Raw genomic sequence first — 14,706 nt, forward strand, 5'->3', positions numbered from 1 at the left:
AAATCTAGATTAAAGACACATCTCTTTGGCCAAGCATTCAAATAACGCATCTCATAATCTTGTACTGCAGTTATATTTGATCAAATGCATATTATTATTCTTTAGCTTGGGTTAAACAAATTAATTTTGCTTGGTTGGAACAGCAGCTACGCTAATTTTGTCTCTATTTGTATCGGTTTTTGCCACAGGATTGACATCCCGTGGTAACTAGGATTTACACAAGCTTCAGTCTGGATCCAGAACACCAGAGAAGAGATCATACCAACCCCTCAGAGGACCTCAGATGATGCCAACCCTGAAACAACATACAGAACTAACAAATTTTGCTATAAGTTTGATTGCATCATATAATAATTGCTGTTAATAGTGTTCATCGTCTGTTTGATAATGTCTTTAATTGATTTTTCCGTACATTTCTGCCATATGTACATTAACTGACAGTCACCACTGATAAGCTACTACTAATGGTGTGATGTGTATAAAAACGTGTTATGATGTTCTCTTTTGTTGGACAACAGGTTTAGAAATGCTTCTTATTATGATAAGTACTTGTACTTTCTGGATCTGTCCGCTGCTTTTGACACAGTTAACCACCAGATCCTCCTGTCAACCCTCATGGCAGAGGGCATATCAGGAACCGCACCCCAGTGGTTCAAGTCTTACCTCTCAGATACATCCTTCAAGGTATCTTGGAGTTGTGAGGTGTCCAACTCGCAACCAGGGGCGGTTCTAGAGCATTTTAAATGGGAGGGGGGGGGCCAGGCTGGGACACTGCCTTAATAGAGGATGGCCACAGGGGGCAGGGGGAGGAACCCTATTAAGAAGTGCTAACCTGCAAATGCTATCTTATCAAATGCAATATTTATCAATGTAACTAAATGTATAGATTAAGTTCAACATTTTTGAATCAAATAAATTTTGTTAACATATGAGAAATTGTACATATTCAATTAAGAAAAACACTTAAAAGGACTTTTTAAGTCAAGTGAAAACACTTTCATCATCCTCATGAATATGCTGGGTTTCTCTCATATCTAAAGGCTGCAACACACCAGTTTTTGTTCCGTGCCGAGTTATACAATCGAATCCTTTCATGATAACATATAGTATACACGCTGCTAATAATTTATTAATTGTGCAGTGTGAGATTCATTGGTCATAACAGAACTTTGAGAGATCGCAATGAACAAAGAGTGACAGCTTTTTAGTTGTTATAAAGAGCGCTCTTTGCGAGTTTTCTAGGCTTATAATCCATTTAAAACATAAACTTTGTTTTTCGGCCACACACACGTTGCAAAGTTTCAGGAATGACATCTGCATATTTATGCTGGATTCGCTCTCGAAGTAGTAGTGATTGACATAGTGATAACCGTAGCAGTGGGACAAAATATGTGAAAATGTGCATTAAGACTAGAGCACCCTCACTAATTCGGCCACACACACGTTGCAAAGTTTCAGGAATGACATCCGCATATTTATGCAGGATTTGCTCTCGAAGTAGCAGTGATTGACAGTAATAACCATAGCAATAGATGGGACAAAATATGTGAAAATGTGCATTAAGACTAGAGCACCCTCACTAATTTCAGAAGCACCCTCAGTGATTATTTCTGGAACCTGGTTGATATGCTTTTATTGTATAACTATAAACAAAAACAACAAAATACAAATGCACTAAATTTAATAAATGCATATTTACAATTTAAACACTTAACTAAAATAAGTATTAAATAATAAAATAAATAACTAGAGAAGGCTGACTATAATCAGCTTGCTTCCATTTAGTGAGAAAAGCCTACTCTTGAATTAGAAAATCCTACATCCTATCCTCTGGTCTTCAGTGATGCGGGGACAACGTTTGAGTGTACATGTATATCTGAGCGAGAGAGACAATTCATAAAAGAACCATGTATATTTAAAAGCACACATCCAGTTTTGTGTGAGTGAAGAAAATCTGCATGCGAGTGGAGATTCGTGCTCGCGCATTACATGGATCGCGTAACATTATGCGCTCTCGATATTTGTCATTAAGATCACGCTATAGAAATCGCCTAAAATTAAGTATAAAGAAGAGAAGCGGCCCTAGGCAGCTGCCTACACATGCCAGGATCCGCCACTGCCAGATGCAGTTATAAATACTAAAAGCAAGCCTATCGCAAGACATCTGGTAGAATAAGTCACTAATAAGTGATATAAGCGGTTGTATAGGGCCCCGTGGCCTCCAGGGGGCCCAATGTCAGGGTCCGATGGTAATGCTCGATAATTATAACTTTAAAAAAGTTTCAGTCACATGTTTGAAAATGAATAAGTGGCACTATAAAACTGGTGCAGACTGCAGAGAATTTAGAAAAGAGAAAAGAAAGATAAGGGTGAGCAAGATAAGGGTAAGTGATGAATTTTGAAAATATATTGTTTAAATGGCGGTTGCTGCATCGTGTTGCGAATGTTTTGAAGACGCGCTGTGCCAATGTAACAACAATGAACATGAACGGTAATGTTGTCTTGGCCACTTCAAAATACGTGAATAATTCTACGTTAGATATCTTATATATCTAACGTAGATAGAAAATATATATATTTAGTAAATAGATAGAAAGTAGAAAGTAAGATAGAAAGTAAATATATCTAACGTATATCGTTAGATATATTTTTAGAACGCATATATAATCTTATTTTCCATCGACCAGTTTAGTTTTACAACATCGCGCTTTTGCTACGTAAATGTTCGGTAGATATTCTCATTGATGTGATTGTGAATAAAGCAGCAGACGTGCTGAATAAAAATGCTCACTCAAAGTTCACTCTGACAGGAGGTGGTGCTTTAGGAACAGCAGAAATACACCATTGCCATGGTTATTCCTCTACACATTACCATGGTTACCCCTGTACACAAAGTAGCGCTGTGCAAGTGCAACTTCTGACACCCACTTGTTTGTCAAGGATGTCAAAGGAAGTCAAAACAGTATTTACATGTTTTCAAACAGCCATTCAGATTTTTTTAACACTTTGGTGTTTATCAAATAAGAAATATATTCAAACATATGTTTACAATTATACATGTTTGCATTTTAATCAGGAATAAAACATGCCAGCCCAGAAAATAGATAATGCTGTATATTATTATTGATAATAATAATTATTATTATTATTATTCTCTTTAATTTTCATAATCCAGGTGCTCTTGCTTTATTAAAGCATTAATCTCACTAATTTTTCATACATTTTTCTGAAAGCAATGGTTAAACTTGTACATTTTAAAAAGTTTTAAATAATTGTTAGAAGTGCTTAAGTAAATATCTTTATATTTATGTATTAAAAGATAAATACTGAATGGATACTGATTAAGACTGTTTTTTTTTTTACAACAGGGTTATTATAGTTAACTAAAATAAAAAAATTTTAAAAAATGTTACTTGAAATAAAATAAATGTGAACTGAAATAAAATACTTTTTTATTTTTTATTTCCCATTTTCATTTAGTTTATCTTGATGTTCTAAAATAACTAACATTAAAAACTTAAATAAAATGTAATAACTACATTGACTAAATATTTAAAATCAACAAAAACAAACAATAAAATTACTAAAGCTTTAAAGTGAAAATGACAGCAGAAAATATAAAAATAATTCAATATATTAAAGGTGCCATAGAATGGAAAACGGAAAACAAATAACTTGTGTTCTAATAAAATAACGCAAGCCACTAAAGGGACATGGTTAGCTGCTTGCTAGCGGTAGCCTGTTACATTACAGTACATAAGATTTACCACATAAACAGTTTAAGAGTACCACATAAACAGAGTAAGGAGAGATGACTGAGGATGATGGCGAATGATTTACAGATCCTGAGCGCCACTGACAAGCATCTGATCTTGTAAAATGTGTAGTAAGTACTGCCACTGTAGTGTACACAGAGCATGTGTGATAGCAAATCTTGAAAGTGAAAGTAAAAAGCGATCGTGCATTCGAAAGCCGTTTCAATGCCCCGCATATTAATAGCAGATCCCTGATGCCCGCAATTTATATACAGTATAATTAACCAACGATATAACTGCGAGAGAAAGTATTGAAATATATATTTTCCCTGTGTTTCCTTCCTGCTGTGTGAGCTACTGAAATGAGCCGCACTGTGAAACAGCCAATCAGAGCAGAGCTCAACATTGAGCCGCACTGTGAAACACCCAATCAGAGCAGAGCTCAACATTATTATTCATGACCCTTCCAAATAAGGTAAAAACAGACCATTTAATTCTAGGGACAAATACTAGGGTTGTAAATGGACATGTAAAACCGTTTCTGGAGATTTTTTTGCCCTTACCTAAGCCACATACCTTCTATGTAGATATCAGAGAACTATTTAAAATATTGTATCAATGCATTCTATGGCACCTTTAACAAAAACTATAATAGCACCTGAATGACACTAAAATAACATTGTTTTACAATAAAATGTAAGTGTAAGATGGGGCAAAAATGGGGTATACAGTATATACAGTGCATGGGGAGCCGCACGGAGGGGGCGGCGCCATTTTGCCGAAATCATTGTGAAAATCTTTTGTAATAAAACGTTATAAATAATCAAAAGTTAGTGGTTCAAAAATGTAATGAAAAAAAATTATTTAACGGTTTTTAGCATTTTTAATGAGTTCAGAAATGTATAATAAATTGAGAACATATCAACCGCTCACCCTTTGACACATTATTGGTACAGACAGAGTGACTTGACCAAAATGAATAGAGGAGGGAAACGCTCTGGGGTGAAGAACAGAAAAGACAAAGGGGAAAAAGAACAATGCATTAAAATAAGGACAGCAATATCCAAGTGAACTAGGATATTAGGACAGAATTGAATTCGAATTGAACTAGGATAGTAACAATGATACAAACAAGCCACGTTTCGCTGAAAATTGTCACTTTGAAATAGGGCTGTCACGATTATGAAATTTGGCTGAAGATTAATTGTCTAAAAATAGTCACGGTTATTGCGATTAATTGTCCGTTTTAGAGCTTTGGCGATTATGCCAATTATCACGATTAATTGTCTGTTTTTTATGGCGTTCATTATATAATTGTGATTAATTTAAGGGTTCAGTAAATATTTATGATGTTATCTTTTAATCTTTTTTGAGTTATTATTTTGCAGTGTAAGATTACACAGAGTATTCCAAATTCTAAGAATCGGCCAATACCGATCCAACACCAGCGCAATTTTTTTTCTACACCAATACAGAATTATCAATACTGTGTTTGTGGAATGGTCACTAATTTTTTTAACACTTTGTTAAACATAATCCACTAAATATTCACTTCCTCATTACAGAGAAAAACTACATTTGAATAAAAATATTTAAGCTTTGAAATTAAACATGTAATATACATATTAATATACAACATATATAATTCAAAAAGATCAAGTAGAGTTTTTTTTTTTTTTTTTAACTCTTGCTACTTAATACTTCGTATAAAAATCATGCTGAACTTTGACAAAGAGGTAATTTTTAAATGTTATAATAGTGATTTTATAATATTTAAATAAAAATCCAAAATAAAAGCATGTGAAAAGAGCTATATTACAGAGTGGAAATGGTAAATGAGACCATGAATGATCCTCTGCTGTCATCTAGTGGTTATAGTGTGAATATCATGACATTCATTCCTATAATATTTGTATTTCTACCAGGTGTTTGAAGAAAATTAGGCCTACTTTTTAAAAAAAAACTGCGTTCTACTGTCTAGGGTAAGCCATCAGGAGTAAAAGGGTTTTTTTCACCCCTGATGAGTTTGTATCCTTCCATGCCCAAGCTAGTTAATGGGCTTTTGGTCATTAACTTACAGAAAGTTTTCTGTGGGAGTTCGTGTTAGGGGTTAGAATACAGGGGGCGCCAATAATGATCTTGCATACCCCTCAGCAAATGTACAGTTGAGCCCTGGTTTAAGATGTACAGTCATGGCCAAATGTTTTGTCAGTGACATCAATTTTGTGTTTTGCAAAGTTTGCTGCTTCAGTATTTGTAGATTATGTTTCCACATGTTTTATGGTATACTGAAAAACAATGATAAGCATATCATAAGTTTTAAAGGCTTTTATTGGCAAAAAAATATTCAATATATATTCAATGTAAAAAAAGTCAATATTTACAGTGTTGACCCTTGTTCTTCATAACCTCTGCAATTCGCTCTGGCATGCTGGATATTAGCTTCTGGGCCAAATCCTGACTGATGGCGATCCATTCTTGCCTTATTAGTTGTCAAGAGTTGATCACAATTTGTGGGCTTCAGCTTGTCCACTCGCCTTTTGAGGACTGACCACAGGTTCTCTATGGGATTAAGATCTGGGGAGTTGCCTGGCCACAGATCCAAAATTTCAATGTAATGATCTTCGAGCCACTCCTTTATCACTCTTGCTTTGTGATACGGTGCTCCATCATGCTGGAAATTGCACGGATCATCACCAAATTGCTCATGGATCGTTGGAAGAAGTTGCTCTTGCAGGATGTTTTGATACCATTCTTTATTCATGGCAGTGTTTTTGGGCAGAATTATGAGAGAGCCGACTCCCTTGGGTGAAAAGCAACCCCACACATGTATGGTCTCAGGATGCTTCACTGTTGGCACAACACAGGACTCAATATAACGTTCACCTTCTCTTCTCCGAACAATCGATTTTCCAGATGTCCCAAACAGTCAGAAGGGAGCTTCATCAGAGAAAATAACTTTGCACCAGTCTTCTGCTGTCCAATCCTTGCAATTCCTGCAGAATTTCAGTCTGTTCCTTTACATTTTATTTTGAGGGAAAGTGGCTTCTTTGCTGCCCTTCTTGACAACAGTCCAAAAGTCTTCGCCTTCACTGTGCGTGCAGATGCTCTCACACCAACCTGCTGCCATTCCTGAGCAAGCTCTGCACTGGTTGTGACACGATTCCGTAGCTGACTCCTCAGGAGGAGACGGTCCTGGCACTTGCTGGACACTCTGGGACGTCCTGAAGACTTCTTCTCTGCAGTAGAACCTCTCTCCTTGAAGTTCTTGATGATCCGGTAAATGGTTCTTTCAGGTGCAATATTCTTTGTAGCAATTTCCTTGCATGTGAGGCCATTTTGATGCAAAGCGATGATGGCTGCACGTGTTTCTTTGGAGGTAACCATTGCTAACAAGAACACAATGATTGGAAGCGCTTCTTCCCTCCTTTTATAGCAATCGCAGTGTTTCCCACAGATTACACTCTATGTGTGGCGGCATTTCCCCTGGGGGAAATATATATATATATATAATGTGAATACAAAACAGCAGATGGGCTTATTGAAAATGCAAAATCATTCTCTGCTATCTTTTGAAAATCTGCTTAGGGCCCCAAAAATGCAAGTTCTGGCCCTGGTGGTGCCTCAGGGCTCAGTTCTTGGACCATTTCTCTTCTCCATCTACATGCCATCACTAGGTTCTGTCATTCAGAAACATGGCTTTTCATATCACTACTATACTGATGACACTCTACCTCTCATTCTATTCTGATGATCCAACGATAGCTGCTCGCTTCTCAGTATGTCTAACAGACATTTCTTACTAGATGAAGAACCATTACCTTCAACTCAATCTCGCCAAGACAGAACTGCTTGTGGTTTCAGCCAACCCAACACTTCATCACAATTTCTTCGTCCAGCTAGGTGCATCAATCATAACACCTTCCAGGACATACAGGAACCTTGGAGTTGTGATTGATGATCAGCTGAATTTCACAGACCACATTGTTAGAACTGTCTCCAGATTTGCATTATACTGTAGCTAACAGCTGCATGGTTAGAATTGTATCTCTAATAGGATTGTTTTCTTTTTATTTATTAATAAAAATATATATTTATTATTCTGTTGAAAAGAGATGGTCTTCATCCCTCCAGGGGTAGTGCCGCTCTTCTCTCTAAAAATATGGCACACTGTCTTTAGGGTTTGTACTTGACTAACTGGGGCCCAGGTCAGGAAGCAGACCGACTGGCTAACCCGACCGTGTGCTAGTCGCCTCACATCACAGAAGTCAGTTAATTCTCAGCTCATAGAGACTCTTTCACTTAGACATCCCACTATAGAGACTGTGTCTGTTCCCCGAACCAGCAAATACAAAAAACCGTCCAAAACCATTTAAAGTAACAATTTAATTGATGTTCAACAAATAAAAAACAGATATAATACAGATAAACAAACAATAAAGCTTGGCTAAATGAATATTAGATCCTTTTCTATGAAAGTGCTTTGTAAATTATATGATCACAGATCAAAAATTTGATGTGCTCTGTTTGACAGAAACCTGGCTAAAACCAGATGATTACGTTATTTTAAATGAGTCTACCCCCCAAGATTACTGTTATAAACATGAGCCGCATCCAAAAGGTTAAGGGGGAGGTGTTGCTACAGCTTCTAGTAATATTTTGAGTATTTCTCAGAAGACCATTTCTCTTCTCCATCTACATGCCATCACTAGGTTCTGTCATTCAGAAACATGGCTTTTCATATCACTACTATACTGATGACACTCTACCTCTCATTCTATTCTGATGATCCAACGATAGCTGCTCGCTTCTCAGTATGTCTAACAGACATTTCTTACTAGATGAAGAACCATTACCTTCAACTCAATCTCGCCAAGACAGAACTGCTTGTGGTTTCAGCCAACCCAACACTTCATCACAATTTCTTCGTCCAGCTAGGTGCATCAATCATAACACCTTCCAGGACATACAGGAACCTTGGAGTTGTGATTGATGATCAGCTGAATTTCACAGACCACATTGTTAGAACTGTCTCCAGATTTGCATTATACTGTAGCTAACAGCTGCATGGTTAGAATTGTATCTCTAATAGGATTGTTTTCTTTTTATTTATTAATAAAAATATATATTTATTATTCTGTTGAAAAGAGATGGTCTTCATCCCTCCAGGGGTAGTGCCGCTCTTCTCTCTAAAAATATGGCACACTGTCTTTAGGGTTTGTACTTGACTAACTGGGGCCCAGGTCAGGAAGCAGACCGACTGGCTAACCCGACCGTGTGCTAGTCGCCTCACATCACAGAAGTCAGTTAATTCTCAGCTCATAGAGACTCTTTCACTTAGACATCCCACTATAGAGACTGTGTCTGTTCCCCGAACCAGCAAATACAAAAAACCGTCCAAAACCATTTAAAGTAACAATTTAATTGATGTTCAACAAATAAAAAACAGATATAATACAGATAAACAAACAATAAAGCTTGGCTAAATGAATATTAGATCCTTTTCTATGAAAGTGCTTTGTAAATTATATGATCACAGATCAAAAATTTGATGTGCTCTGTTTGACAGAAACCTGGCTAAAACCAGATGATTACGTTATTTTAAATGAGTCTACCCCCCAAGATTACTGTTATAAACATGAGCCGCATCCAAAAGGTTAAGGGGGAGGTGTTGCTACAGCTTATAGTAATATTTTCAGTATTTCTCAGAAGTCTGGTTTCAAGTATAATTCATTTGAAGTAATGGTGCTTCATATAACATTATCCAGAGAAACAAGTGTTAATGATAAATCCCCTGAGACGTTTATACTGATTTTCTATCGGAGTTAGTGCAGGCTGCAGATAAAATCTTAATTGTTGGTGATTTTAATATCCATGTTGATAATGAAAAAGATGCATTGGGATCAGCATTTATAGACATTCTGAACTCCACTGGGTTTAGACAACGTGTCAGGGCCTACTCATTTCGTAATCATACTTTAGATTTAATACTGTCACACATATTAATGGCATTGAAATTCTGCAGCAGAGTGATGATATCTCGAATCATTATCTAGTCTCGTGTATACTCCATATAGCTAAAGCTGCAAATTCAACTTGTTACAAATATTGTAGAACCATCACTTCTACAACAAAAGACTACTTTGTAAATAACCTTCCTGACTGGTCTCAATTCCTCAGAAAATCCAATAGCTCAGAAAAACTTGATGTTATAACAGAAACTATAAACTCTCTCTTTTCTAGCACTTCAGATTCGGTTGCTCCTTTACACTTAAAGAAGATTAAGGAAAACAGACCGACAACGTGGTATAACAAGCACACTCGCACCTTAAAGAAAGCAGCCCGGAGAATGGAGCGCAGCTGGAAGAAAACAAATTTAGAGGTGTTTTCGTATTGCATGGCGGGAAAGTACTTCTACTTATAGAAAAGCTCTAAAAACTGCTAGATCTGCTTATTTTTCGTCTCTCTTAGAAGAAAACAAACACAACCCTAGGCATTTATTCAATACAGTGGCTAAATTAACGAAAATTAAATAATTACAGACTGATCTCAAATCTCCCTTTTCTGTCAAAAATACTAGAAAAGGCAGTATCCTCTCAGCTATGTTCCTTCTTAGAGAGAAATGGTATCTGTGAGGATTTCCAGTCAGGATTTAGACCTGATTTAGACCATAGTACTAAAACTGCTCTCATCATCAGAGTTACACATGACCTGCTCTTATCATCCTACAAATCATGGTTGTATTTCTCTATTAGTGCTACTGGACCTTAGCGCTGCGTTTGACACTATCAACCACAACATTCTTTTGAGTAGACTACAAAATTATGTTGGCATTAGTGGAATTGCATTTTCATGGTTCAAATCTTACTTTTCTGACCGTCATCAATTCATATCAGTGAACGACGAGGTATCATATCGATCACAAGTGGAGTACCCACAAGGCTCAGTACTAGGACTGTTGCTTTTCATGCTTTACATGTTACCCTTGGGAGATATCATCAAGAAACTTGGTGTTACCTTTCACTGTTATGCTGATGATACTCAGCTCTATATTTTTTCGGGGCCCGACAAAACATACCAATTCGCAAAACTAACGGAATGCTTAGTTGATATAAAAAAACTGGATTACGAGTAATTTCCTACTGCTAAATTCTGAAAAAACAGAGGTTTTAATTATTGGACCAAAAACCTCTGCATGTAATAACCTAAAACACTGTCTAACAATTGATGGCTGCTCTATTTATTCTTCGTCATCAGTTAAGAACCTAGGTGTGCTATTTGATATCATTTTTTCCTTTGAAAGCCATGATTCTTGCATTTGTAAAACTGCATTTTTCCATTTTAAAAATATATCCAAATTACGACCTATGCTCTCAATGTCAAATGCAGAAACGTTAATTCATGCGTTTATGAGCTCAAGGTTAGATTATTGTAATGCTTTATTGGGTGGTTGCTCTGCGCGCTTAATAAACTCCAGCTGGTCCAAAATGCAGCAGCTAGAGTTCTTACTAGAACAAGGAAGTAAGACCATATTAACCTGGTTCTGTCAACTCTGCACTGGCTCCCTATTGAACATCGAATACATTTTAAAATCTTGCTAATTACTTATAAAGCCCTGATTGGTTTAGCTCCTCAATACTTGAGCGAGATCAAATCGCATTATTGTCCTTCACGTCCGCCGCAATCTCAAAATTCTGGCAATTTGAAAATACCTAGAATATCAAAATCAACTGCGGATGGCAGATCCTTTTCCTATTTAAACTCTGGAACAATCTACCTAGTGTTGCTCAGGAGGCAGACACAATCTGTCAGTTTAAATCTAGATTACAGACCCATCTCTTTAACCTGGCATACACATAATACACTGTCGCATTTCTATAATTCAATCTATTAAAGGATTGTTAGGCTGCATTAAGTCAACCGGAACCGGGAACACTTCTCATAACACCCAATGTACTCGTTACATCGTAAGAAGAATGGCATTTATGCTAATAATAGTCTTTCATTCTTATTCCGAGGTCACTGTAGCCATATGGATCCAGTCTGTATCCAGATCAGATGGTCACCGTAGCCACCCAGATCCAGTCTATATCCAGACCAGAGAGTGGATCAGCACCTAGAGACGACTCCTACAGCCCTGAATGTCAGTGGAGACCATGTTAACTAGATGCGCCCCAGAGACAGATCCCCTGTGAAGACCTCATCATCTTGACAACCATCGGCAAAAGACCACGGGAACCAGACAAGTCCTCTGCACAATCTGACCTATGTTGCAGCCTGGAATTGAACCACGCCATGCTGGTTTTGTCTAGCAAGAGAATAATTGGCCCCCCACTGAGACTGGTTTCTCCCAAGGTTTTTTCTCGATTTCCGTCACCGATGGAGTTTTGGTTCCTTGCCACTGTCATTTTTGGCTTGCTTAGTTGGGGACACTTGACTGATTGCACACACACTTTTGGAAGAGAGCTGAACTGGATGATGACATCACTGAATCATCGATGAACTGACTTTAGATGAAAATTACACTGTTATTGTCCTCTTGCATTATTGACAATCGATTTTCCTTTTTGACACTGTAAAGCTGCTTTCACACAATCAGTATTGTATAAAGTGCTATGTAAATAAAGGTGACTTGACTATTAAAAAAAAAAAAAACGACCCTCTAACAATTTTTTTCTATTCTACTTCTTTTTTTTATTTATTATAAAAAAAAATTAATAATAATAATAATAATAATACCTTGACTCTCTAACACTAGCGTCCTCTATTGTTTTTCTGTTCTACCTACTTTTTATTTTTTTTAATTTATTACTAAAAATAAATTTGATTGCTTCTACTGTCATCATTTGTAAGTCGGTTTGGATAAAAGTGTCTGCTAAAATGTAAAAATAAGTAATTACAAGGAAAGATGCTTGCTGTGTGTTGCTTTTTCAAATGCATGTTATAAGCGTTTCCTCATCTCAGTGCACAGACTAACGGGCAGACAAAAACAGCCAATTCAGAGAGAAATAAAATGCACTGAAATTATTTAAACGCAAACCCGAGAAAAAAAAATCAGTTCACAAGCGTATACTGAACCATGGATGTCATACCGAATGGTTTAATGTTATATTGAGAATTGTGGCATCCCTAGAGGCCACACACACACACACACGGTGTAGCCAAATACTGCTATCACTCCTCTTCTGAGTGCTTAATCCCATTTTTCAGCCGTTTACATCCTAATACTGACTCAGCTTACCATATAAAATAACAAAAAAATGATGTGGTGCTGGTTGTAGCTATGTCATAGTTTTTACTGTTATACTTTAGATAGTTTGCAAAAGTTTTTCTCTACATTGCCCTTTTATTTGTTGCCTAAGAAATACTTTTTATTTATCGATACAGAGGTACCAGAAACTGGTAACAATATAATGCTGGTGTCTAATCATATTATACAACCAAATTGAAGTTGTAAATGACATACTTAACAGCACCTCTGAGATGTGAGGGTGATTTTTCTCACCGAGTAACAGCAGAGTTCATGAATGATGACTCTGTTGGAGAAGGTTTCATTGTGAGATTCAATATGAAGAGTTCTTTCTCTGTGGTTCAGAGAGTTCTTCTGAATGAAGTAGACATAATCCACGCCTGCAATCTACACACAAATACAGGATTTATCATTTTATTACAAATCAAAGCTGAACATTTAATCAAGCTTGGCCAAAAACCAGTATGCAGGCAATGCAGACAAAACAACAATATTACTTAATGTGGAGGGAATAAGGGAAAGGGAAGGGACTTTGGGAGGTTCCATTTTACCCGTTTGAGGAGTCGTGGTGCATCCACATCAAGTTTACACCTCCGCTCAATCTTATGAAAAGACCGATCCTCACTGGTCTCCTCAATGATCACATCACTGTCCACAAACATGGGGATCAGATGACAGGTGGGAAACCTCCTCTCATATGCCTAAAGAAGAGAGAAGAACAGAAGAATTGACTGAAGAACAGAAAACCCACCTGCTTTCCTGTATGGAATGCATTTTTTTGCATGAGTATAAATTCACTGAGGGCCACATGTTGCACAGAAAGAGAGCAGTGGGGAAGACATTAATCAGGTAGGTGGTATCACTATTTATGCTATTATCTCGGCAAAGGAGAAGTGCTCACTAACACAGATTTAGACAGATTTGTGAACAATATTTGAGAGAAATAGGCCTTTTGTATACATAGAAAAAGTCTTAGATCTTTGAGTTCAGCTCATGAAAAATGGGGGCAAAAACAAAAGTGTTGCATTTATAATTTAGTTCAGTGTATATGTATATGTATGTATATGTATATATATCTATATGTATGTATGTATGTATGTGTGTGTGTATATATATATATATATATATATATATATATATATATGTATATGTATGCATGTATGTATATATGTATGTATATGTATGCATGTATGTATATGTATATATGTATATGCATTGTAGGATCTATGTCTCACAACAGACCCACCTACATGATGGAGACACACATCAAACCCTAACATTCCATTGAGACAAATCGAAGGACTCCTATCCAACAGATGCAGTCGTAAAACTCATGCAGGGTCAGTGAAGGTGAAGCATTTCCTGGACTGTTTGGCTATATCTCAAGATACGCTAAAAAGGACAGTACTTTCACAGTGCTTAAAAGCGTTTTACGGGCTTGCCAGGACAGATAGGGATACCCCTGACCCTTTGAACCCTTTGAATTATAAATTGCTAAAACCAGATCAACAAAAGAGACAATTTAATAGCTCCCTGTCCCGCAGGAGATTCTCGAGCAGACGCTCAGGTCTGACCTGAGAGTGACCGAAGGACCCTTCCCTTTTCCCCCGCATTCCAGAGGAAAGAGACAAGATTTCTTTTGACAATCGTTGCTAATCATTGAAAGTATAAAATTATCAGAGCATAGAATCACAAATAGTA

The 14,706-nt window shown here is 36.8% G+C and overlaps 1 protein-coding gene across 1 annotated transcript in view; it reads right to left on the reverse strand.

The window, feature by feature from the left end:
* The window catches only part of LOC107591922 (SEC14-like protein 1), an 81,352-nt gene that overhangs the window by 30,790 nt on the left and 35,856 nt on the right, over positions 1-14,706 (reverse strand). The window contains exons 4-5 of the mRNA XM_016281206.1: positions 13,557-13,706; positions 13,261-13,392 (exon numbers count right to left, since the gene is read on the reverse strand). Of these exons, the coding sequence (XP_016136692.1) occupies positions 13,261-13,392; positions 13,557-13,706 (282 nt within the window). The remainder of the gene's footprint in view (positions 1-13,260; positions 13,393-13,556; positions 13,707-14,706) is intronic.

Source organism: Sinocyclocheilus grahami, unplaced genomic scaffold (assembly GCF_001515645.1).
Source record: "Sinocyclocheilus grahami isolate Dianchi unplaced genomic scaffold, SAMN03320097.WGS_v1.1 scaffold148.1, whole genome shotgun sequence".
NCBI lineage: Eukaryota > Metazoa > Chordata > Actinopteri > Cypriniformes > Cyprinidae > Sinocyclocheilus > Sinocyclocheilus grahami.